The sequence below is a fragment of the Arachis hypogaea genome, chromosome 18 (genome assembly GCF_003086295.3).
Source record: "Arachis hypogaea cultivar Tifrunner chromosome 18, arahy.Tifrunner.gnm2.J5K5, whole genome shotgun sequence".
Taxonomy (NCBI): domain Eukaryota; kingdom Viridiplantae; phylum Streptophyta; class Magnoliopsida; order Fabales; family Fabaceae; genus Arachis; species Arachis hypogaea.
The window spans coordinates 28179199-28206227 of NC_092053.1; the positions used below are offsets into that span (position 1 = coordinate 28179199).

General features: G+C 37.3%; 2 protein-coding genes across 2 annotated transcripts; one reads left to right on the top strand and one right to left on the bottom strand.

The window, feature by feature from the left end:
- The first annotated feature begins 2086 nt into the window (after positions 1 to 2086).
- On the top strand, positions 2087 to 4251 carry LOC112771386 (ABC transporter G family member 10-like). The gene has a single exon (XM_025816114.3). The coding sequence runs from the start codon at positions 2238 to 2240 to the stop codon at positions 4089 to 4091; it is 1854 nt and encodes a 617-aa protein (XP_025671899.1). The 5' UTR covers positions 2087 to 2237; the 3' UTR covers positions 4092 to 4251.
- Positions 4252 to 4436: 185 nt separating this feature from the next.
- Positions 4437 to 8053, bottom strand: LOC112771388 (cold-responsive protein kinase 1). The gene is made up of 6 exons (XM_025816116.3): positions 6903 to 8053; positions 6712 to 6827; positions 6417 to 6627; positions 5821 to 6058; positions 5579 to 5729; positions 4437 to 5060 (listed from the first exon to the last, which is right to left on the bottom strand). Exons 1-6 carry the CDS (start codon positions 6973 to 6975, stop codon positions 4659 to 4661), a joined length of 1191 nt encoding a protein of 396 aa, XP_025671901.1. The 5' UTR covers positions 6976 to 8053; the 3' UTR covers positions 4437 to 4658.
- Between the last annotated feature and the right edge of the window lie 18976 nt (positions 8054 to 27029).

The following is a 27029-nucleotide window of genomic DNA, read 5'->3' on the forward strand; positions in this document are numbered from 1 at the left end:
AAGTATTAAATTGGTCTCTTATATTTGGGTGTAATTTTGTTTTAGTCTTTAAAGTTTAAAGTGTTCTATTTGAATTCAAAAAAGTTTTTTTTAGTTTCAATGTACTCCCACCGTGAGGTCAAAGTTAAATAATTAACAAAATATCATACATGACAGCAATATAAGAACAATATCGATGATTTAAAAAACAAGTACAAGCTCCAAAAGTACAAAATCAACCGTGAATGCATCATAATAAATTGTAAAAAAAATATTTTTTTTTTAAAAAAAGCAGCTCAACACATCAAGTGGAGCGAAAAATAATAAAAAGAACCAGTGTACACTATAAAGCAATCTAGCCAATTCCTGATAACACTAATGCTTATCCCATTGTCATCTCCGACATTGCCATCAACAACAAAAAGGATCCACATATAACCACTCCTTATAGTTCATGAACGACATATGAATGATCTCATCAACCCCTTTTTCTTTATTCTGAAAAATCCTTCTGTTCCTTTCTAGCCAAATGAACGACATATGAATGATCTCATCAACCCCTGTTCATTCTCCTTAACTCCATAGAAAATATTTCATGTAAATTGTAAGAAAAATAATAAATAAATATATTAATGCATCCATAATTGATTTTGTACTTATGAAGCTTTGTACTTATTCTTTAAATTATCGACTTGTTTTTATACTGCTATTATGTAGGATATTCTGTTAATTATTTAATTTTGACTTCACGGTGAAACTACATTAAAATTAAACGAAACTTTTTTGAATTCAAATAAAATACTTTATATCTTAAGAAATAACGAATCAAACATAGATGACCAATTTAATACTTTATCCTTCGTTTTATAATTGTAATTGCTATAACTCTCTCTCTTTTCATTTTAAATCATAGTTACAACATGTTATTGATTATTACCTATGTCACTTTTAGCATTAATATAACGGTAACAAATTTCACAAACAATTGGCGATATTCTCAAATCTCATTAGTTAATGGTGAAACATTGTTTAACAACACGTAATAGGTCATCCTTAATTATTAAAAAGGAAAATGTCAATTAGATACATTCATATGATTCACTGCTTAAACAAATCTATATGATACAATACAAAGCTTTACACCCATTGGTGACATAATAGAGTTATATTTAAGATGGAGTGAACTATTAAAATGATACTCAAAAATTTTTATTATTGACAAAAAAATTTAAAAGATACTAATGATAAATACATTTTTAAAAAATTTAAAAATACGTTAAAAAAATAAATATATATCTTAAAAAAACTTTAGAAATCAGATTTTAATGTAAATTTTTACAATTATTATTAAAAAATAAAATATTTTTATCTTTAAAATTTGGTAATTTTATGTTTAGTGAATTTTTTTAATTTTTTATTTTAAATTACCACATTTTTTTTGAAAAATAAAAAGAAAAAATCTAAAGATCAAATTTTGTTCTAAATTTTTTGTGTACTTTTTAAATATTCAAATATTCATATAAAAATTCAAATCAAATAAATAAGTCGTTTGTTAAATAATTTTTTTTATTACTTATAAAAAATATAATAATTATTGGTTATTTTTGTTGCATTTTTAAGTCATTTAGGGACTGTTTTGTCAATAATATTTTTTAGGAACTTTTTTATCGGCGGTTGAATCTTTCGGATACCAAATTGATAGTTAACCCTCCAATCTATTACCAAGAAATAATCATTTTTCTAATAGTAGAATAAAATTGCTAACAAAAAAAGTTCCTTAAATTATATATGTATATTATTACTAATTTGAACTAATTTATTTAGCTTGTAAAACTATATTTGATCCTTGTTTTAATTTTCTTCTACCAACCGAACTATGAGGTGTCTCAGTCTATGTTGCATGGGGAAGATGGTGTAGCAACCAAACAATAACCCTAATTAGTCAATGTTTAGCTCAACAGAAAAAATAACTTGGTACTTATATTATAAGCTTTTTTTTCTTGAATCACTTAAACTTGTCAAACTCTATAAAAATATCCCAAAACTTCCAATAGAAAAATTAAAGACTATTAATCCCATGTTGGATTTCTTTAGAGTGAATAAATTAGAATTGAACTAAGTTTGGTGTGTTAGTTCATCCTCCCTCTGTTCCTCTATGAATTTTCATTTATCTTCACATAACATTGATACTACTAAATTCTTTTTCTTCTTCTGCTTGTTCACTTAACACAAAACAAAAATAGTGAAACTACCACAAAATGGGAACACCCTTCAAGCCAATACCGAGCACAAGAAGAAGCACATACTATAGACTAGAAACCAAGAACTTATCTTACAAATTGTGCAGCCAATTTGATGAGTTTAGAAGCCTTTGTTTCGGGTCGAATCGGAGGAGGAGGAGCAGCGCAGGGAAATACATTTTGAAGGATGTTACTTGTGAAGCAAGGCCAGGGGAGTTGACAGCCATTGCTGGCCATAGTGGAGCTGGAAAAACCACCCTGCTTGAAATCCTTGCTGGGAGAATATCTCCCGGTAAAGTTTCCGGCCAATTGCTGGTGAATCATCGGGCGATGGATCCGAACCGGTTCAGAAGAATGTCAGGTTATGTGACACAGGAAGATGCTCTGTTTCCATGTCTTACAGTGAGAGAGACACTCATGTATAGTGCTATGCTGAGGCTTCCCGGGGGCAAAAAAGTGGCTGCTACAAGAGTTGAGGAGTTGATGAAGGAGCTTGGGTTGGATCATGTTGCGGATTCAAGAATTGGTGATGGATCAAGCCATGGAATTTCGGGTGGCGAAAGGAGGAGAGTCTCTATTGGTGCTGATTTAGTTCATGACCCTGCAGTTATCTTGATTGATGAACCAACTTCAGGGTTGGATTCTGCTTCAGCTCTTAATGTAATCTCATTGCTTAGACTAATGGCATTCAATCAAGGAAAGACTATTGTTCTGACTATCCACCAACCTGGTTTTCGCATCTTGGAGCTTCTTGATGGCCTCATTTTGCTCGCGGATGGATTCGTCGTGCACAATGGTTCCTTGAGTCTTCTTGAGGCTAGGCTCAGGTTATCCGGCCATCAAATTCCGCGTCGCGTCAATGTCCTTGAATATGCACTTGATGTCATGGAAAGCTTGGTTATTCATACATCATCAGAATCTGAGGACAATCAATATCTTCTTAGAGACAGAGAGTATGAAGATCACAGGATGAGAATGCATTGTTCCAAGATTGCTAAAGAAAAGGCTCTCTTGTACTCGAATTCTCCTATGGAAGAGATTCTAATCTTAGGAAGAAGATTTTGCAGCAATATATTCAGAACTAAGCAACTCTTTCTCACCAGAGTTATACAAGCCTTAGTAGCTGGATTCATTCTTGGAACTATATTCTTGAATACAGGTAGCAAGCAAGGTCAATTAGCATTGCAAACGCGAAGCGGCTTCTTCGCTTTCAGCCTTACCTTTCTGTTATCTTCGACGACAGAAGGCTTGCCAATTTTCTTGGAAGAGAGAAGAACTTTGATGAGAGAGACCTCAAGAGGAGCTTATAGAGTTTCTTCCTATGTTCTTGCAAATACACTTGTTTTTCTTCCTTTCCTTCTAATGGTTTGTGTTCTATATACCACCCCGGTTTATTGGCTTGTAGGATTAAGGAAAGACATTGATGCATTCCTCTACTTCTCTGTAGTTGTTTGGTTGGTCCTCCTCATGTCGAACTCTCTTGTGGCGTGTTTCAGCGCTCTTGTGCCGAATTTCATCCTTGGAAACTCAGTGATCGCAGGCCTAATGGGGTCTTTCTTTCTGTTTTCGGGGTATTTCATATCGAAGGAGAAGATGCCTAGCTACTGGATTTTTATGCACTACTTGAGTTTATTCAAATACCCTTTTGAGTGTCTTATGATAAATGAGTATGGAGAAGAGCAAGGAAGAAGAAGATGCCTAGAAACTAGGAATGGAGAATGCATATTGCATGGAGTTGAGTTCTTAGAACAACAGGGTTTGAAGGAGTCAAAAAAGTGGACCAATTTGGTTGTAATGTTGGGGTTCATAATAGGGTATAGAGTTCTTTGCTTTTGTATTCTTTGGTTCAGATGTTACAGAACCAGAAACTGAAATCAGGTTTACCACAAATTATTAGGTGCTAATTACAACCATTTTACTGTTTTCATTTATTTATTATTCACCATTGTTAGTGAATATTGATAAGCATAGTTCATGTTCACATGCAAATTATGAATATTGTTTTGTAATAACCAAGCAAAAGTTGTCAGTATTGTTCTGATTTTTCTGAAGTATTTACATACAATGCTTCTTATCATGATTATGATTGTGCATTCGTTTACCATTAAGATCAACACTGATGAAGGAAGACAAGAATTATTCAATTTATTCCCTTGCCTTGAAGCTTATTTGCAAAGCTTATTATACAATGGAAAAACATTATGCTTATAATAAACATAAAAAACCAAAATTAAAGCACTTTTTATTTAAATCACTGACTAACCCTATACAAATCTGTTCTGTAATTTCCTAAATGGAACCATTGATTATGATCTATTAAACAATAGAAGAATATTTTTTACAAAATTGCATACAGTAATTTGTATCTCCACAAATCATTGAAGACAGAAAAGGGTCACATGCAAAGTTTTCAAGCAATAGGGAGCTTAATTGCTTCCATCATCTATCATAAATTGAAGTGAAGGTCATTGTAGCATAAGATCCTGTGCTTCCTGAAAAAGATGAACTTTCCAAATCATCTTTCCTCTCTGAACTAGTCATAGCCATCAAAGATGTATTTTCCACTTCAATTTCTTCAACCTTGTCTTTCTGTTTTCCTTGATCTTTCGTTTCCACAAACTCAAATAGTAAGCCTGGTTTTGACATCATCTTCTCATTGACATCCGTTTTGCCTATCAGCATGTCGTGCACGGTGGACATTGAAGGCCGGAGCTGAAGAGAATCCTGAATACAAATGAGACCAATCTTGCAAAACCTTATCGCCTCCTCGACATCAAAGTCGCCGGCGAGCGAGGAATCAACCAAACTCTCCAGCTCCCCCCTCTCATACAAATCCCAAGCCTGAAGACATAATCATTGGTCACTCATTTCATTGAAGTTTCAGTTCCCATCAATACTACTGCAAAATGAACATTAATATCCTAGTAGTAGTAGTAGTAACCTATGTTTGGCAATTGCTACATTACTTAACATAAGATTGCATATAGAGATATTACCACTTTTTAAAATACCAGTGATGTTATAACCCCGGGTTAAGCATATCATAACTGTCATGTTGTAAAATTATACAATATAAGACCTAGTTCACATGGCATGGACACATTGCATCTGTTATGGTTACTTCCCTGTCCAGTCACAAGCTTAGTAAAAAACTTGCATGGAATTATCACATTTTTTAATTGTTTCTCTCTTCATAACAGTGAAATTAGGAATCCAAATCAGAAGACAAATAAGATGGGAAAATAGGAAATAAAATGAATAAAAAGAGGGTTAAAAGGAATTCAGCAAATCCAAATATGTATCTTAAATTTACTTTGATATTTAACTAATTATGAACTTCCAAAGACTCATGCACTTACCCTTGTGTGTAGATACCTTTCTTTTGCAGGTAAACGTCTATTTGTGTTACACCTTCCGCTAACAATTTCTAATAGCAGAACTCCAAAACTGTAGACATCTGATTTTCTTGTCACTTGACTTCGTATCGCATATTCAGGTGCTAGATAGCCACTAACAAAGGCAAAAATTGTTGTGTAATCATGAATGAACTAATCCATGATTCTGAAAGAATTGAAAGATAGAAATCATGAATGAAACTTACGCTGTGCCAGCAACAAGTGTACTAATATGGGTAATGTTTGCTGGAATAAGCCTTGCTAGACCAAAATCCGAAATTTTGGGCTGCAAGTCTTTGTCGAGTAATATATTGCTAGCTTTAATGTCTCTATGGATAATATGTGGCTCAACTTCATGATGAAGAAATGCAAGACCCCGCGCAACGCAGATGCAAATGTTCCTCCGTGTATGCCAGCTTAAGTACAAGCTACTATGGCCTCTACCTATAAACAAAACATTTTCCCAATCACCGGACAATTTTAACTTACTTTTTGTATTTGTCTAAAGGACAACTTTTAAGCTAATTTATGTAATTTTAAAAGGAAGAGCGCAGGAGTAGTGTCTCTATGTTATGAGTCTTGTGGAGTCCCACTTCGGGGGCTAACACCTGAAAAAGAGCCTTATAAGACCTTAAGCTCAGAACCATCACCCTATGATGGGATGCTCTTTTTCAGGTATTGGTCCCTCGAAACTCATAACACCCTACCATTCCGTCTCCATTGATTTTGTTCCAAGATAGGAATCAAAAGCTACCTAGGAGATTTATAATACATTCAGATGAAATGTGAAAAGTTTACTCACCACCAAGTGTTTGTGCTAGGCTGTTATTCTCAAGATAGCCATATACCAAAATCCTCTGGTTCCTTTCCACACAGCAACCATACAACTTAACTAGATTCTCATGCTCTATACTAGAAATCACCTCGATTTCCGTCAAGAACTCTTTGACTCCTTGTTTAGATTCAGCTGACAAAACCTTAATAGCAGCCAGAGTACCATCTCTCAACTTTCCCTGCTCAGTATAGAAACTACAAGATTAAAAGTAGAAACTTTCTTTCTGAATAAGTGTGAGGCACTTATGAATTGTGGCAATCACCTTATATACCGATCCGAAACCTCCCTCCCCTATCTTATTTGCAGGACTAAAATTTTCTGTGGCAATTTGCAATTCCTTGTATGTGTAGAGATTGATGTTCTTAAAGCTAGAAAGATCTGTTGCAGCATATAAACATGAATATAAACATAGAAACATTTTGAACATATCAAATTCTCAAAAAATCTGCACACCTATATCAGCTTCGGTTGGTTGCGCCGCCGAAGAAGACCCCTTTCTTCCACAAAGAAGAGAGAAACAACTCATCACAAAGAAACTCAAGCAACTTCAACATCAAATTATAATCATATGACTAGACTATACTCAACAACATTAATATCCAATCCTCATTTGTCACGAGAGTATGTGCTGAAAAACAAACAAATAATTCAAATTACAGTGTTCTCTAACCAAACATATAAATAAAAAGTCACCCCGTATACTATTTATTAGTCAATTTGAAAAAGTCTACTTGCTTGTGCTAGTACAGCACCGGTTTATATAATTATATGTTACTTTATTATATTTCTATTAAAAAATAAGAATAAAGTATTATTTTGATTTTCAACACTTGGATCAAATTCTAATTTAGTACTTAATGTTTTAAATATTTTATTTTAATCTAAAAAAATTCAAATTTTCTATTTCAGTTTCGAAAGTAATGTTATTCCATAATTAAATTTAATACAAATAATTAATATATTAAAGAGCCAATAATATTTAATTTTGATACATAAGTAAAAATATAAAATTAATTCATTAACCATCACCGAAATAAAAGTTTTTTCTTTTATTCTGGAGTGTTAATGATTGATTGATAGAATTTGAGAATCTTTTTAAGAAAAGGAGATCAATTAAAAAAAGTATTACGAAAAAGTTTTAGTTAAATTTTTTAATATATTAAAAATATATGACTTAATAATAATGTTGTTAACATTCATGTCAATCATTTTATTAATAATTCAAGTCAAATTTAATAATAAGATAATATTAAATTTATTTAAAAATTTTTAAAATAAAATAAAATATTTAAAATATTAAAAATTAAAATAATATTTTTTTTTCAAAAATTAAAAAGAGTGCAATTGAATCTATTGAAATAATAAAATTGCATATAGTAACCACACGAAGTTAAATAATAATGAATATACATTGGACATGTACAGTTGTGAGTTGCTCAACAAACAAAAATGATTCCATGTCGAGAGAAAAATATATCAAAAACCATAGTTTTATTCCTAGATTTTCTTAAGAAAGAAAGTAATAGACATAACAGATTTGTATTAGCCCAGAGCAGGAAGAAGATGAAGATGAAAGTACTGACTTTTCAAAGTCAAATACTAACTTTTCAAAACCTTGGGCAGCGTTAAGAAGTTATAGAGGGATAACGTAACAGGTAACACGCCCCGACTCACATTTGATATTCAGCATTTTTGTTCCGTGGATGTGAATCAAGTTGCATGTCTCTTCACTCTCTTGTCTCATGCCAGCCTGGGGTGGGACCTACATACAACTATGTGTAATAAAGTATTTTTTTGGCTTACTTGTTCTCATTGTGGATTTGTGGTATATGATTTCTTCGGTTCATGGCGGGTAATAGCACTTCTTAAAGATAATATATGAGAATTTGATAATATAAATCTCAAAGTAATACATAAAATGAGTCACACAACATAATAAGAATGGGTCGTTAAATAAAAAAAAATTATTATAAAAAACGATATAAAATTTAAATTTTTAATATATTTATTGTATATTTATTAAAATAAAATATTTAAAATATTTTATTATTAGCAACCTAAGGATACATATTAGCTAAATCTATAAAAAATTATTTAAAATTGGTTTTGTTGTGATAAAGATGATGTGGAGGCCCATTAATATTTTGGCGATTCAGTTTTTTAATAAAAGAAAGTTTAAATTTTCATTAATGAAGTTTGAAAATAAAAATTTTGATGCGTGTATAAATAGAAGGTTAAGCTTCTAACAATTAGGCTGCGTTTGTTTGCTTAGACATGGACACTGGTACATAGACACGGTGGTATACGTTTACTGTTTGTTTGCTGAGACACGAATTTTGAATGGATACGGTAGTACACAGATACAACAAAATACATGTTTTCAGTGTCTCTCCTTAAAGTTGAGACACTGAGACACAACTTATGAGACAACTTTGTTCACTTTTACCCCTAGTTAATTTAAAAAATTCTAACCTTATTCCTACCTCAACCCTATCCTAACCCTTTTTCTACTCTCTTTTCCTTCTCCATCAGTCTTCTACCCGTCTCTAGATTCTTCTCCTCTGCCATAGATCCCATTACCACTGCCATGCCTCCCTCCTTTGATGATCCTCTCTCTCTATTGCCACACTCTTCTTTGTTGCATTCTTAAATTTGTGTCTCCTCTGTGCTCTTCTGTCGTCGCCTTTCTCGGATTTGCGCCGCCTCTGCATCGCTGCCGCCACTTGCCAGATCTGTCGCCCTTGCCGTCCATCCCTCGCGACATAGAGACAAAGCACCGTCCAACCCATAGTGAGTCACAGCACCGTCCAACCTTCTCGACACAGCAAATCAGTGTTGCCATCCAACGCTTGTGACCCAGAAAATCGCAGCACCTTCCTCTACCCCTTCTCTCACCGTCTCCCTCATCTCTTTCATTTTTCTGTGATTTTTTTTTTTAATTTTGGTTATGGTTACTGTGATTATTTCCTCTGTCTTCTCTATCTTTTTATTTTTATTTTTTGAGATAAATGGTGATTATTAAAAAATTTATTAATGATTTTTTGGTAATTATAGATGATGATGAAGATGATAAATCTGATAGTGGTAATGATTGTGGTAGTAAAGGGTGATGATGGCTGTAGATGGTGATAGTTGTGGATATAATGGTGTTATTGGTGAGGATAAATTTATCATTTTAATAAATTGTGTATACCAGTGTACTGCTATGTATAATGTTGCCAAACAAGATAAAAAGTTTGTGTATGTTCATGTCTATGTGCTGTTGTGTCTGATGAGGGAAAATCGATTCCACACAAACTCACCGGCAAGTGTACCGGGTCGCATCAAGTAGTAAAACTCACAAAAGTGAGGTCGATCCCACAGGGATTGATGGATTAAGCAACTTTAGTATAGTGATGAATTTAGTTAAGCGAATATTTGATGAATTGGGTGAAATTTGATTAATCAGAAAATAAATTGTAAGTAAACTAGAGTACAGAATGAAAATCGGCAGAATCTTAAGGTGCAGAAGAAGTAAATTGCAAAAAACTTAAAGTGCAAGAAATTAAAAGAGCTGAAACTTAAATTGCAAGAAGAGTAAATAACTGAAACTTAAAGTGCAAGAAATTAAAAGAACTGAAACTTAAATTGCAAGAAGAGTAAATAACTGAAACTTAAAATGCAAGAAATTAAAATTGCAAAATCTAAATTGCAAGAAAACTTAAATTGCATGAATGAAAATGGGATTTGGGTGCTGGGAATTAAAACAAAACTGGAAAAGGCAAATTGCAGTAAATCAGAGACTCTAAGGTGAAGAAATTCAGAAAAATCTATAAATCAGGATTCCAGTACCAAAACAGAAACGAAAAATGTGTAGAAGAATATAAGTAGAAAGACAACTCAGATCAAATCTCAAATTCTAAAACAGAAATGGAAAATTACAAAAGAAGAAAGACAGAAAGAAAACTTAGATCAGATCTTCAAATTCTCAAATTCTAAAAAAAAAGAAAAACTAAAAGAGAGCCTCAGTACCAAAAGCAGAAAAGAAAATGCAGAAGATGAAGAACAGAAGGAAAACAGAAAGCAAACTAAACTCCGATCTAAAATTCTACAGAATTCCTCAAAGAAAAGCTCTAAGAAATGTAAAAAGGAAATCTCACTAAAAGAAACGAAAGGTAAAAAAAAAAAGAAGGGTCCTCATGAAATCAAATTTTCTCCTATTTATACTCTTTCTCATTCAGTCATCAAGTACTTGGAGTGGGCTTTTTGGCCTCTGTTGCAGTGGGTCAGGATAGTTGCAGCTTCCAGGAGAACGGACCATTTTCAAATTGAGCACAGCGTTCATTCACCCACGCGTACGCGTGATTTGCGCCCGTGTGTCCCTTGCATTTTTGCACATCGACGCGTGCGCATCATATACGCGTGCGCGTCGTCATTGTCTTCAGCCTCAGCCATGCTTGCGCGCCATCTTCACGTCTGCGCGTCCCTTGGTAGCGCTCATTAACTGAATGCTACGTTCGCGCCATGAACGCTCCTCACGCGTGCGCGTCCTCTGCGCGTGCGCATGGATGGTAAATTACCACTTCTACGCCCCAGCATCATGTACGCGTTTGCGCCAACCATCACTTTTGTCACATCAACACGTGGGCGTCATGCATGCGTGCGTGTCGGTGACCAAATTCAAATTCCAATTCTGAAAGTATCGTAGGCGTTCATTCAAAGTAGACGTAGCGTTCATTGTTGGTGAACGCTGATTCTTCTTCCATGCGTGCGTGCGATGCATGCGTACGCGTGGATCTCCAAAAGTGTCGTCCTGTGCGTAAGCGCTTTGTACGCGTGCGCGTCACTGGTGAACGTAGCGTTCACCTGCACCTCACTTTTTTTCTTTTTCTTTTCATCATCTTTTCTCTTGTCATCAATCAAACATGCCATCAAAGTCTCACCAAAATCATAAGAATTTGCATCATTCATATTAACCACCTAATTCTTGCATAAATCTCATGATTTTGTATATAATAAATGATGTTTGATTGAATAAAAATAAACATGAAATTCCACTCCAATCACTTACTTATTGTGCAAGAAAGTGCATAAAACCTAATGAAACAAATGAAAAATGCTTGTGCAACTAGCATAAGATGACTTGTCATCACAACACCAAACTTAAATCTTGCTTGTCCCCAAGCAAACACTAAAACATGAGAAGAAAGGAGAGAAAACGGAAAAGCATATATGTCCTTATTAGCAGGTAATTGAATTTGGTTCATGGGGTTTTATGCAGATGTAATTGAAGCTCTACTTTTATTAGATTTCAGGATTGAAATGTCCCTTTAAGTGACAACCAAAGTTGCTGCTGTGAACTTTGTTATTCATCCATCCATGGTGTTTTGATTTTCTTTTGTTTTTCTGCTGAGAAGCTTACACTTTTATTCACAGCTAAGTGTTATGTGTTGCAGCAGCATTTTAGCTTTGTTTTTCAGTCAACACATCTTCACCACAGACACTTGGCTCACAATTCATCCTAAGACATTAATGCCCAGCACCTCTTTGGGTTACTAAATGCTTTGTAACTAGGTTGCTCTTGATAATGGACTTTCGGTTGATAATCCCGGATTAATTAACCCAAGTTACCAAGTTTTAAAATACTCCTTAGAACCTAATTGTCCAAGCAGATCCTAGTACAAAAAGCACCACAGGCATATGTCCTAAGGTCCAAGCTATTGGTGTCTAGCCTTATTATTTGTTTCTTTCATTTTTGTTGCCAATTCTTAGCTTTTCTTTCTTTCCTTCTTACTTTTTCTCTTTTCCCAAGGATATTTATTCATTAAGAGTTCACAAACAGTAGTTTAGTTCATACTATAAAGGAACATCTTAACCTTTATCCTTTATTAGTGAGCTTACTTTAATAATCAAACATACATACCACCACTGAACTCTATTATCATCCCTATCAAATTGGACAATTTCACTTCTGTTTTAACATTTTCTTTTATTCATGCAGAGGGAAACAAGACATACATTCAAGTAGGATGAGTTAAAGCAGACATTCTGGCTAGATCACTTAATTGAACAATAACAGGACAGTAAACTAGCGGAATGCAGATAAGAGTAAACTTATCAGAAATGGGTATAATTAAACTTCCAACTAAAACACAGCAAGATATAAACAGTTGAGTAATAATACAATCTTTTGGTATCTTCTTGCTTAGTCCTTCATCTTCCTTCTTAGCTTTTGTGCTTTTCTTGCTGACAATGTACATTCCTTCTAAAAAGTTGAATAGTTTTCTGCACTGGTAGTGGAAGTTGCTTGTCCCCCAGGTACTTGAAAAATGGTTAAAATGCATGAATGTTTGTAGGCTTTTGAACTTACTTTGGTGTGTGAACACCAAACTTAGTCCCTTGCCAATACCTCTTATGCAACAAATTAATCATATACATTAAACCTTGTGCCTTTGCTAAAGGGAGCAAAACTAAAAACTAGAAAACAGACAATGGTTGAGTAGTTTTCCTGATTGTTTGGAGCTGGTAACCATTTATGCAGATGGTTGAAATGTGTTTTTAAATGAAATTTTTGGTGGAACACCAAAATTAGCATCCTTCATTCACCCTTAAGTTGTTTTGGTGTGCAACACCAAACTTAGCTCCTTGCAATATAGATAAATTTACTTAACCCTTTTATTGAAATAGTTAGGAAAAGAAAACTACCTCTGGTTGGGTTGCCTCCCAACAAGCGCTTGTTTATCATCATTAGCTTGACGTCCTCCTTCTTTGTTCATCCCAACTCATGAACACTCTCCTCCTTGTTCCAAGATCCTCCCAGATAATGCTTAGCTCTTTGACCATTTGCTGTGATTATGTCCTTTGTGGCTTCATTCAGAAGTTCAAGGCTTCCATGTGGGAAAACCTTAGTTATCAGATAAGGGCTGGTCCATTTGGACTTGAGTTTGCCAGGAAAAATCTTGAGCCTGAAATTATATAGGAGCACTTGTTGTCCTAGTTTGAACTCTCTTTTCAAGATTTTCTTGTCATGCCACTTTTTTGTTCTCTCCTTGTATATCTTTGCATTCTCATAAGCTTCCAATTTGAATTCATCTAACTCATTGAGTTGCAATAGCCTTTTCTCTCTTGCTACTTGAAGGTCAAGATTGAGGAGCTTAGTGGCCCAGTAAGCTTTATGTTCTAGCTCCACAGGAAGGTGACATGATTTTCCATAGATTAGCTGAAAGGGTGACTTTCCAATTGGGGTTTTGAATGCGATTCTATATGCCCATAGAGCATCAACCAACTTTCTGGCCCAGTCTTTCCTTGTGATCCCAACTGTTTTCTCCAAGATTCTCTTTAGCTCCCTATTTGCCAATTTAGCTTGCCCATTAGTTTGAGGGTGATATGGTGTGGCCACTTTGTAAATTATTCCATATTTGTGGAGTAGTTTCTCCATTTGTTTGTTGCAAAAGTGGCTGCCACCATCACTAACAAGGCCTTTGGGCACCCCATATCTAGTAAAGATGTGTTTCTTAAGGAATTAAAGGACAATTGGTACATCACATGTGGTTGTGGCTATAGCTTCTACCCATTTGGAGACATATTCCACTGCTACCAGAATGTATTTGAAGGAATAGGATGGAGGAAAGGGGCCCATGAAATCCATACCCCAGAGATCAAACAGCTCCACCTCCAAAATGAAGTTTTGAGGCATTTCATTCCTTTTTGTTAACCCTCCAACTCTTTGACATTCATTACATTGATGCACAAACACTCTGGTATCTTTGAATATAGTTGGCCAATAGATCCACTTTGAAGTACTTTGGCTGCTGTTCTTTTCGGCCCAAAATGTCCACCATAAGCTGAACCATGACAGTGTCACAGTATGTCTCTCATCTCACTTTCAGGGATACACCTTCTAATCATCTCGTCTAGACACCTCTTGAACAAGAAAGGCTCATCCCATAAGAATTTCTTGGCTTCATTATGCAGCTTCTTTACTTGTTGCTTGGTAAACTCTTCAGGAATCTTTCTTCCCACCTTGTAGTTTGCAATGTCAGCAAATCAAGGTGCTTGCTGGACTTGGAGGATATGTTCATCAGGAAACTTTTCTTTCACTGGTTGTGGTGTATCCTGGTTGGCCTCTTGTGGCAATCTTGACAAATGGTCTGCCACTTAATTCTCGCTTCCCTTCCTATCTCTCACTTCAATGTCAAATTCTTATAGCAGCAGTGACGAACGAGATTTTTGCCAGTAAAGAATGTCATAAAAACAGTCGCGATGTAGATATAGTTTCTAAACCAACAAAAATCCCTTTCTTGCAAAGTTTTGGTTGTCACAAGTAACAAACCCCTTAAAAATTGATAACCGAGTATTTAAACCTCAGGTCGTCTTCTCAAGGAACTGCAGAGAAGTATGTTCTTATTATTGGTTATGAAGATTGTAGAATTGGGGTTTCAAGAATGAGGAACAAGTAATTTAATGACGAGTAAATTAAATGGCAATTAAAAATAGATAAATAACTGTAAAATAAACTTTTGGCAAGGTATGAGAAATTGGAGGTCCTATCCTAGCTATCCTTATCAATGATGATGATGGTTGAATCTTAATTCCACTTTGTTAACCTTTACTAAGATAAAGGAAGGTCAAGGGATTAATTGGTTTGATCTTCGAATCCTATTTATTTCCTAAGAAAAGATTGGGATTATGAAGGTTCAATACAATTAACAAAGATAACAATTATCAATCACGTTTGAGTTTGACAACTCCTGAGTTACTGATTTCTTAACCAAGACCAAAAGGAGAAAAATAAATCTACTTGGAATAAAAATGTCTTCAGAGTAAAAGTGACAATAGCATGAATAAGAGTAATTGATATTTAACTGAAATACCTCAAATAACATTAATAAAAGAGTAATCTGTAACATGAAAGGATTCACAAAGTAGCTTGCAAAAGTAAATAAAAGGAATATTGAACCTGATCAAAAGAGATAATCCTGGAAGTGAATGAAAAATCCTAAATCTAAATCCTAGTCCTAAAGAGAGAGAGAATCTCTCTCTAAACTAAATCTAATTCATGGAAAGTAAAAATTGGCGAGCTCCCCCCTGAATGGATGCATTCCCTCACTTCATAACCTCTGGTTTATGCCTTCTGGACTTGGATTTGGGCCAAAAAGGGCTTCAGAAATCGCTGGGAGCGTTTTCTGCAATTTTTGGTGCGTGGCCTCTGTCACGCGTCCGTGTGGGTCACGCGGTCGCGTCATTCGGAGCTTTTCTTGCCACGCGGTCGCGTCAGTCATGCGACCGCGTCAGTCATGCAGCCGCGTCGCTGCTTCTTCGCGCTTGGCACGCGATCGCGTCATCTATGCGATCGCGTGGATGCCAGTTTCTTCAAGGACTCTGTTTTGTGCTTTCCTTCCATTTTTGTATGTTTCCTTTCCATCCTTTGAATCATTCCTGCCTTAGAAGATCTGAAACTACTCAACACACTGATCACGGCATCGAATGGAATTAAAGGTGATTAGAATAATTAATTTAAAAGCATAGGAAACATGTTTTTCACATACATCACATAATAAGGAAGGAGAAGTAAAACCATACAATTAATATGAATAAGTGGGTGAAACATTGAATAAATCTCTCAAATTAGGCACAAAATACATCATAAAATATGGGATTATCAACCTCCCCACACTTAAATAATAGCATGTCCTCATGCTAAATCCAAGGTAATAAGTAAGGTTAAAGTGATGGGATGTCATGCAATGCAATATAATCTAAATGCAACTACCTAAATGCATCATGCAATTCTAATTTATTCACTCATATATAAAGCTTACAGGTAGTTAAATTAATTCACATCCTCAAGGAGTCATATATATATATATATATATATATATATATATATAGCCAAGCCTTAGATATTCAATAAGCACTTTTACAATTGAGATGGGAGAAAAAGCATTTTATGAACTTGCAAGACAATTAGATAATTCAAACAGAGATAAATGTTAATGAGCTATTGAACCCTCACTGGATTTGTGTTTACTCTCTAGTCACTCAGTGTTTATTGGGTTAATCACTCTATTCCTCCTTTTATTCTTCCTTTCTATAACTTTGTTCTTCATCTAACCAATCAACAATTATAGAATACAGTCATACCAAAAATCATGAGGTCTTTAATTAAGGTTGTAATGGGGCCAAGGTAAAGGTAAGGATATATGTATAAGGCTAAGTGAGCTAATAAATGAATCTTTAATTAGACTAAGATCTCACCTAACATACATACTTAGTAAAACAAAACTTCTTTACCTATTTTCCCATTTTTTTCCCACTTTTGGATGTTACATGCTCATGTTTCAACTTTTATTCTTATTCCATGTGCATTGCTTTTGTTTTTGCATTTGGGGAATTCTTTTGTATCCCCTTTATTAAATATTGAAAAATATTTTTTTTTAATGCACATGGTAATTTAATCACTTTGATTTTTCATGAGCATGCTTCCCAAAATTTTTTATTTTGAGTTATTTTTATTCTTTTCAATTTTTCTACCTCTTGTTTTTATCATCCATGTTCCCAATAGGTTTCTCACATTTTAAACTATTCATAATTTTCTATCTTAAGCTAACCAAGGATTCAACTTGGGATTTTATTTTGTTTTTCTGCTTAAGGCTAGTAATGTGGCTAATAGAATAAAAAGGGCATTTAAAGGCTCAAGGGGGTTAACAAGGGTGATGTAAAAGGTAGGCTATTTTGGGATAAGTGAGCTAAAATCAAATGATGGCCTCAATCATTCTTTTAGTATGTATCTATATTCTATATTCTATATTATATAATTGGACATATAGATTAAAACAAAGTAAAGAACATTAGAATGTAAAAGAAGGGCGGAACACACAGGAATAAAAATTATGGTTTAAATGTAACCATACAATTAAGCTCAAAAACTCACAGGCTATGTGTTCTCTAGCTCAAAAATCATTTATCACTTATGTATGTCATGCAGGTTTAGTTAAAAAATTCTCATTATTCTCAATGTAAAACTTATATTGAATGCTTTAAAGTTCTAGTGCTTCTCCTTGATGAAGTGTTGTTAACTAACATGTAATGCTATATATACAAGGTGTGGGTTGTTTTGATTCTGTTAAAATCTCTAGTTTACTTCCTTTTTCTTTTCAATTTTAACTAAGCTATCTTATGCTAAAAAGGGTAAACTATACTAATCAATCCACAATTTCTATAACTAATAAGTTAGAATTGCAACTAAGTGGCTAAAATATGAACTAAAAAATGCAAAATGTAGAAATAGAGTAAAAATACATAAACAGTAGCAATGTATAAATACTCAGAAAATAAAAATAAAAATAAAGAGAAAAATACAGAAAAATATCCAAAATAAAAGAAAAAGAGTCTGTAGTGGTTCACCAAAATAATATGCCAGAGATGGCGACCTCCCCACACTTAAAATGAAGCATCGTTCCTGATGCTCATTCAAGCAGGGTGTGAAGGGGTGTCATCACTGGAAGGGATGGTAGCTGGTGTCTCTGTGGTGGCCGGCTGGGGGTCTGGCTGCTGTAGAGGAGGGGCTGTCTGAATGGAGATCTCAGGGTCTGCAGCCTGGATCTGATGTGGGACCTCTGCCTGTGGTGCCGCCTGCTCGGTGTCTGCCTGGGGATGGGTCTCTGCCTCGGGCGCATTCGCCTCCTCCTCAGATGCCTCGGATGGTGTGTCAGGCTCGGAGGGGATGTCGCCGGATCGTATCATCAGCTTCAGGCGCTCATAGCATCGCTTGTTGCGACGCTCCATCTGGTCAAGTCGTCGAAACAAGCGGTGCACCAGATGATAGACAGGCTCTGTGGCAGGTGGAGGTGCAGTGGTGGTGGCAGGGGTGGATGGTGCAGCAGTGGAGGAAGAGGGACCGGCAGATGGTGTAGCTGTATCAGCAGCAGTGGCAGTCAGGAATGGAGGTCTGTAGCCCAAGGCCAGGAAGTTTCTGCTGTGCGGGATAAGCTTCTTGCACTCTACAGTAGGTGGCCTCTCATCAGCATCCTCCCATGGCACGTCAGCTCGACGGCCCAGCTGTGTAACCAGATAGGGAAAGGGAAGAGTGCCGCGGACGTGGACCCTGGCCATGTAGTACCGGATAAAGCGTGGCAGGTATAGGTCCTTACCCTCCATCACACACCATAGGAGGGTGATCATAGCGGCTAGTATCTCAGTCTCGTGAGTGCTCGGCATAATGTAGTTGCTGAATATCTGATGCCATAGCCGAGCCTCATCGTTCAGGTAAATCCGCTTGATCCCTTTGGGCATGGTGGTGTTCTGACCCATGATCCAAGGAACTGACGGGTCAAGGGCAATCCGGGCCTTGACTGCATCCTAGTCAAATCGCATATAGCGCATATCCTCCTCAGCTTTTTGATAGCCATCTGTCTGATCAGTCTTAGGCAGAAGCTTCAGAACATCTTCTATTGCCTCCTCAGTAACCAGAATCTACTTCCCTCTGAGGTTTACTGCATCTAGGGAAGTTTTGAAGTAGTTACAGTAGAATTCCCTAACCCAAGATGCATTAACCTCAGTCAGAGGTCTCTCCAGAAAGAACCAGCCTCTTTGTTTGATCTGATCAGAGGTATATAGCTGGAGTTCTTCTGGGATCTTCAAAGTCCGCTCCAGGTATAGGTTCCTGGAGTTTACAAACACCGGATACTTCAGCTCACAGTATCGGTTTGCAAACTTTACTGGGTCAGTGGCGGGAAGTAGCTGGTCGGCCTTCTCCTGCGGGGTAAAGGCTTTCTCCTGCAAGGAGGCATCATGCATGAGGTCGATGATAGACACGGAGGCTTCGCCTCGTTTCCTTTTGCCGGAAGTGGCCTTACCTTTTCCCCTTCTCTGGGAATCTGACATCCTGAAAAACAGAAAACCAGGATATAATAAAAATAGGAAAGCAAATAGGCAAATAATCAAAGAAAATACAAAGTGGCAAAGGAGCAATAGGATAAAGAATATGAGTTGGGTAATATGTGCATTTAGGATTGTATAGGAGTGAAAAGTCTGAAAAGAAGAAATCACAATCTAAAATTTAATTGAAAGCAAGTTAAATAGAAAAATTAACATCATGCCTTGGTTATAATGTTAAAAGAAAGTGAAAGAAAAGCAAAAAAAAAAAAGAAGTTTTGAAAAGGTTAGGTTGGTTAGGGTTAAAATTAGTGGGTTAGTGAAAAATGGGTTAAAGTAAGGGGCATAATGAAAATAGTCCAAGTAACAAGTAATCACAGGTAGAAGCTATAGGTAACTCATATTCAAACAAGTAAAATAGTTTGATGATGATTCAAATAGAGATAAAGAAAGCAAAAATAGGAATCAAACATCAAAATTGCGATTTATGAACCAGGAGATCAAAGAAAATAAGAATGCGTGCCTAAGCATTCATGAATTGGTTTGGTGAAATTATGGAAAGCACAGGTGAAAATGCCAAAACTAAGACATGAACAGAGATATTTTACAGAAATTTGGGCAGCATTCCGGCTAAAATACGACTTTTCCGGAAAATAAACAGCAATCAAGCAGTTCATATGAATCCAAATTAAGGCTTGCAATTACATATACGGAATAAAAACATGAAAGTTCAATGTAAAGAGCAGCAAATGCAGGAAAAGTACAGCATATGAACATGAACACAGCAACAGCAGAATTGCAGATTTGATAAAACAGAAACAAGAACAGTGCAAATAAACAGACCTAAATCCACTAACCACATCCTAGGCTACCTAACAACCTAAAATCCACTACAACATGCATATCTAACTATCCTAACATGAACATAAACAAAAAAATAAGAATAAACTACGAATGGATAGAAGGGTGACGTATTGCGGAACCTGGAAGGCGAAAGAAGGAGGTTGGGGTACAGAGGTGGCTGGGGGTGGTAGCGGTGACGTCCGGCGCGGCGGCTGGCAGCGGTGGGCACGGCGGTTGCTGCTGTTAGGGGGTAGGGGCTTTGGGAAGGGTAATGGGAGAAATAGGGGAGAGGGTTGGGGGTTGCGGATGGTGGTGCGGAGGGGAGCAGTGGCGGGGGAGGAGGTGGAAAGAAGAAGAGGGAAGGAGGGAGGGGGTGGGTGGCGGCGGCGTCTGGGTGGTGGCGCGGTGGTGGCTGGGTGGTGGTGGTTGAGGGTTGGGGGAGAAGAGAGGGAGAAGAAGAGTTTGGGGGGGGGGGAGGAGTGTCGCGACTGATGGGATTTCGCGTGACTGGGGGGTTATATTTTTGAATCCACGCGGCCGCGTGGAGCACGCGGTCGCATGGCTGGAGCGAAAAAGGTGGTTGACACGATCGCGTGGATGACGCGATCGCGCGGAGGGCAAAAAGAGTAAATGACGCGATCGCATAAGGCAGGCGATCGCGTCGCTGAAATTTGTGCTAAACGCACGAATCCAGCGTCGTTTCAGCGTAACTCTCTGTCTCCTTGGGGGTGTTCGTGCAATCCATGCGACGCGGTCGCGTCGCTCACGCGGTCGCGTGTGATTGATTGTGTGCAAGTGACGCGATCGCATGGGGCATGCGATCGCGTGGGCCATTTTGTGCTAGATGCACAATGGCCACACGATTCCAGCCCAACTCTCTGGACGTTGGATCCTTACGCCGATTTCCAGGTCACGCGGCCGCGTGGATGACGCGGTCACGTGGAAAGTGTAGTTCGCCATTTGACGCGATCGCATGGGGCATGCGGTCGCGTCGCGCACCCTCTTTTTTTTTATATGCAGAATGTGGAATGCAATATGCAGAATGCAGTGCTTAATGTGAATGCTATGCATGATTCCAGGTTCAATAAAAATAAAATAAAATTAAAAAACAAACAAAACTAAATAAAATTAAAATTCCAAAAGAAACGATCATACCACGGTGGGTTGTCTCCCACCTAGCACTTTTAGTTAAAGTCCTTAAGTTGGACATTTGAAGAGCCTCTTGTTATGGTTGCTTGTGTTTAAATTCATCCAGAAATCTCCACCAGTGCTTGGAATGCCAATAGCCTCCGGGGTCCCAAACTAGGCATGTAAAGCTTCTGAGCAGCTTCAAACAGATTTTCAGGCTCCCGGGGTGACGAATGTCAGAACAGATTCCAGGATTCCAAGCCTTGTTTTTAAATCTGCCTTCGTCTTGATCTCCATGTTTCCATCCAGGCGGTTTAAAAAGTAAATTCTCACCATGGTAACCAAACATTTTTCGAGATCCATTCGATTGATTTTGATGCCAATCCGTGCACTTCGAGTTGAAGCGTGGAACCTTATTGAACCTTGTGCACCAGCTCTGAGCACGAGCCATTTCCCTCTTACTCTTAAAGCCACAGAGAGCTCTAAGCTGGCCATCTGTTTCAAGTAAACCATATTCAAGTGAATAAGTAAAGTTAAAAGTTAAGGATTGTACCCACTTGAAGCTTGTATTGGGTGGTAATGGCCTTGGGGAAGGTGTTTCTGGTGGTTCTGTAAGTTCTGCTCCCTGGTAATCTTCTGTGAATTCCTCCATTTCTTTGCAAGGGTCTTTAAATGCATCATCACCCTGGTCAAAGTCTTCTATGTCTTCCTCATCACTTGAGTCATAGATTGGAGGTTGAGAGAAATCTACCTCTGCATCATCCTCGTATTCATTTGGGGAAGATTCGTCGATCTCAGAGAACTCACTTGCAGATGCAAGTTCATTACTAAGAGAATTTGACTTGTGACTATCATCATCAAGAGAATTTGCTTCTTGGATTATTCTGTCTGATTCTTCATAAATGACTTGCCTTGGGGATTGTGCGCTATCCTCCTTAGCATTAATTATAATGTCCTTGACGGATTTCTCTTCAGTTCTGGATTCCCATGGAGGTTCTGCGTCTCCTAGATCTTCAACCAACTCTTCTTCTTGTACAATGACAGCTTCTTCTACTTGTTCTAGTATGAATTCATTCTCTGTCTTGTCCACTGGAGTTTCTAGTATTTCCTTCATGCTACGCTCATCATTAGATTGTCCACATGGGGCTGTGGTTGGTCCTTGAATGTTCGCGCATCTAGAAGCTAATTGAATCACTGCCTGCTCCAGTTGTCGAATGGTTGTTTGAAGTTTATTTACTGTTGCCTTGAGGCGAACCTCTGATTCTCGGGGTGATGGATTTGGATATGAAACATAGGGAAGTGGTGGTGCTTGGGAGTGATTGGATTGGAACTGGGGTGGAAAAGGATCATACGGTGGCGAATGGTGAAAAGAAGCTTGTGAGTGTGGTGGTTCGAGGTTATGTTGAGAGGATGGTCTATAGGCACGAGGTGGGACTTGTTGGTAGTCACAAGGTTGTCAACTATATCTTTCAGCTGGGTATGCATTGTAGAATGGTCGTTGTCCATGATATCTTGGAGGGTGTTGTTGCCTAAAGGGTTGATTAGATCCTCTTGGCTCCATCCATCCTTGATTGGTCTGACCTTGATACATATTCCTGCTGGAACTTCTATTTCCTTCAACAAAGTTAGAACCAAACTCAAAGCGAGAGGGGTGAGAATTCATGGTAGCAAATAAAAATAAAAAGGAAAAACAAAAATAAATAAATAAGCAAAAGAAAAATATTTACAATAACCAATAATAAGGCACACGTTAGCAAATCCCCGGCAACGGCGCCATTTTGACGAACGAGATTTTTGCCAGTAAAGAATGTCATAAAAACAGTCGCGTTGTAGATATAGTTTCTAAACCAACAAAAATCCCTTTCGTGCAAAGTTTTGGTTGTCACAAGTAACAAACCCCTTAAAAATTGATAACCGAGTATTTAAACCTCGGGTCGTCTTCTCAAGGAATTGCATGGAAGTATGTTCTTATTATTGGTTATGAAGATTGTAGAATTGGGGTTTCAAGAATGAGGAACAAGTAATTTAATGACGAATAAATTAAATGGCAATTAAAAATACATAAATAACTGTAAAATAAACTTTTGGCAAGGTATGAGAAATTGGAGGTCCTATCCTAGCTATCCTTATCAATGATGATGATGGTTGAATCTTAATTCCACTTTGTTAACCTTTACTAAGATAAAGGAAGGTCAAGGGATTAATTGGTTTGATCTTCGAATCCTATTTATTTCCTAAGAAAAGATTGGGATTATGAAGGTTCAATTCAATTAACAAAGATAACAATTATCAATCACGTTTGAGTTTGACAACTCCCGAGTTACTGATTTCTTAACCAAGACCAAAAGGAGAAAAATAAATCTACTTGGAATAAAAATGTCTTCAGAGTAAAAGTGACAATAGCATGAATAAGAGTAATTGATATTTAACTGAAATACCTCAAATAACATTAATAAAAGAGTAATCTGTAACATGAAAGGATTCACAAAGTAGCTTGCAAAAGTAAATAAAAGGAATATTGAACCTGATCAAAAGAGATAATCCTGGAAGTGAATGAAAAATCCTAAATCTAAATCCTAGTCCTAAAGAGAGAGAGAATCTCTCTCTAAACTAAATCTAATTCATGGAAAGTAAAAATTGGCGAGCTCCCCCTGAATGGATGCATTCCCTCACTTCATAACCTCTGGTCTATGCCGTCTGGACTTGGATTTGGGCCAAAAAGGGCTTCAGAAATCGCTGGGAGCATTTTCTGCAATTTCTGGTGCGTGGCCTCTGTCACGCGTCCGCGTGGGTCATGCGGTCGCGTCATTCGGAGCTTTTCTTGTCACGCGGTCGCGTCATTTATGCGACCGCGTCATGTGCGTTCTGCTTAAGGCGCGCGGTCGCGTCAGTCATGCGGCCGCGTCGCTGCTTCTTCGCGCTTGGCACGCGATCGCGTCGTCCATGCGATCGCATGGATGCCAGTTTCTTCAAGGACTCCGTTTTCTGCTTTCCTTCCATTTTTGTATGTTTCATTTCCATCCTTTGAATCATTTCTGCCTTAGAAGATCTGAAACTACTCAACACACTGATCACGACATCGAATGGAATTAATGGTGATTAAAATAATTAATTTAAAAGCATAGGAAACATGTTTTTCACATACATCGCATAATAAGGAAGGAGAAGTAAAACCATGCAATTAATATGAATAAGTGGGTGAAGGATTGAATAAATCTCTCAAATTAGGCACAAAATACATCATAAAATATGGGTTTATCAAGCAGCACCCACCTGATAAGTCTTGGCTTTGCATCCTGTTTAGACATAAGATACTTGAGAGCAGCATGATCAGTATATACTATGACTTTTGAACCAATCAAGTATTGTCTAAACTTGTCAAATGCATATACAACAACCAGGAGCTCTTTCTCTGTGGTGGTATAATTCTTTTGTGCCTTGTTTAACACTTTACTGGCATAGTATATGACATGATGCAGCTTGTCTTTCTTTTGCCCCAATACAACACCAATTGCAACATCACTTGCATCACACATTAGTTCAAAAGGAAGTCCCCATTCTGGAGGTGTGATGATTGGTGCTGTAGTGAGTTTTCTTTTTAAAGTTTCAAAGGCATGCTTGCAATTGTCATCAAAGATGAAAGGATTGTCAATCACTAGCAAATTGCTCAGTGGTTTGGCTATTTTTGAAAAATCCTTGATGAATCTTCTATAAAAACCCAGCATGCCCAAGAAAACTTCTCACTGTTTTTACATTGACAGGTATAGGGAGCTTTTCAATGATTTCTATTTTAGCTCTGTCAACTTCTATACCCTTGCTTGAAACCTTATGCCCAAGAACAATACCCTCTGGTACCATGAAATGGCATTTTTCCCAATTCAAAACTAAATTTGTTTCTTGGCATCTTTTCAATACAAAAGTTAGATGTTGCAGACAAGTTTCAAAAGAGTTACCAAAAATAGAGAAATCATCCATAAAGACCTCTAGAAATTTTTCAACCATGTTAGAGAATATGGAGAGCATACACCTTTGGAAGGTTGCTGGAGCATTGCAGAGTCCAAAAGGCATTCTCCTGTAAGCAAAGACTCCAAATGGATAGGTGAATGAAGTTTTCTCTTGATCCTTGGGGTCCACTACTATTTGATTGTACCCAGAATACCCATCCAAGAAGCAATAATGGGTATGACCAGCCAACCTTTCTAGCATCTGATCAATGAAAGGGAGAGGAAAGTGATATTTTCTTGTAGCCTCATTCAGTCTTCTATAATCAATGCACATCCTCCACCCAGTCACTGTCCTTGTAGGGATTAATTCATTCTTCTCATTGGAGATTACAGTCATTTCTCCCTTCTTTGGCACAACTTGGACCGGACTCACCCAAGGACTATCAGAGATTGGGTATATGACTCCAGCATTCCACAGCTTCATCACCTCCTTTTGAACCACTTCCTTCATGATTGGGTTAAGTCTTCTTTGAGGTTGCACAATAGGCCTTGAGTCCCCCTCCAGCAAAATCTTGTGCATGCAGATGGCAGGGATTATGCCCTTGATATCAGCAATCGTCCATTCCAAAGCTGTCTTGTGAGCTTTCAACACTTCAATCAGCTTTGTTTCTTCTTTCATGTTTAAGGAGGAATTGATGATCACTGGCAGGGCCTCTTCTTCTCCAAGAAATTCATACTTGAGATGAGGGGGAGAGGCTTTAATTCTTGTTTTGGCATCTCCTTTGTCTTGCTTTCAAAGGAGATTTCTGCTACTCCTTCTTCTATGATGTCTTGTTCCACTTCTGTTTCCTCTTCTTGTTCTTCCTAATCATTGGCTTCAAGTAACTCCTCCTCCAATTCTTCTATAATTTCCACCCTCATATGCTTTTCCTTCTCAGGGGGATGTTGCATGGCCTTAAAGACATTGATGATCATTTTTTCATCATGCACTCTGAGGGTCATTTCACCTTTTTCCACATCAATTATAGCCCTTGCTGTGGCTAAGAAAGGCCTTCCTAAGATGATCGAGTTGTGTCCTTCTTCTTCTATGTCTAAAATGACAAAATCAACAGGGAATATGAATTCTCTTACTTTCACCAATAAATTTTCCACAACTCCATTAGGTATCTTGAGTGATTTATCAGCCATTTGTAGCGACATTCTGGTGGGTTTGACTTTATCTATTGCAAGCTTTTTCATCAGTGAGAGAGGCATCAAATTGATGCTGGCACTTAAGTCACAGAGAGCTTTTTCTAAAGTCATTTTGCCTATGGTGCATGATATGATGAAACTTCCAGGATCTTTGAGTTTTGGTGGGAGCCCTTTTTGAATCAATGCATTGCATTCTTACATCAAGATCACAGTCTCCTTTTCATTCCAGCTTCTCTTTTTGTCGATGAGCTCCTTGAGGAACTTAGCATACAGTGGCATTTGCTCTAGAGCTTCAGCAAGGGAAATGTTGATTTCCAGCTTCTTGAAAACCTCTAGAAACTTGGAAAATTGTTGATCCTTGAGCTCTCTTTGCAATCTTTGAGGGTATGGCAGAGGAGGAGTGTAATGCTTCACTTCCTTCTTCTGTTCTTGTGAATGCTCCTCCATGACTTGCTTTCCCTCCTTTGAGGCTTGTGGCTCTTCATCATTCTTCTTGAGTTTTTCTTGGTTCTTCTCTTCAATTGCCACTTCCTTCTTACTGCCAACCTTGTCATCCTTCAATGTTCTTCCACTCCTGAGTTGAATTGCTTTGCATTCTTCTTTGGGATTTAGAATGGTA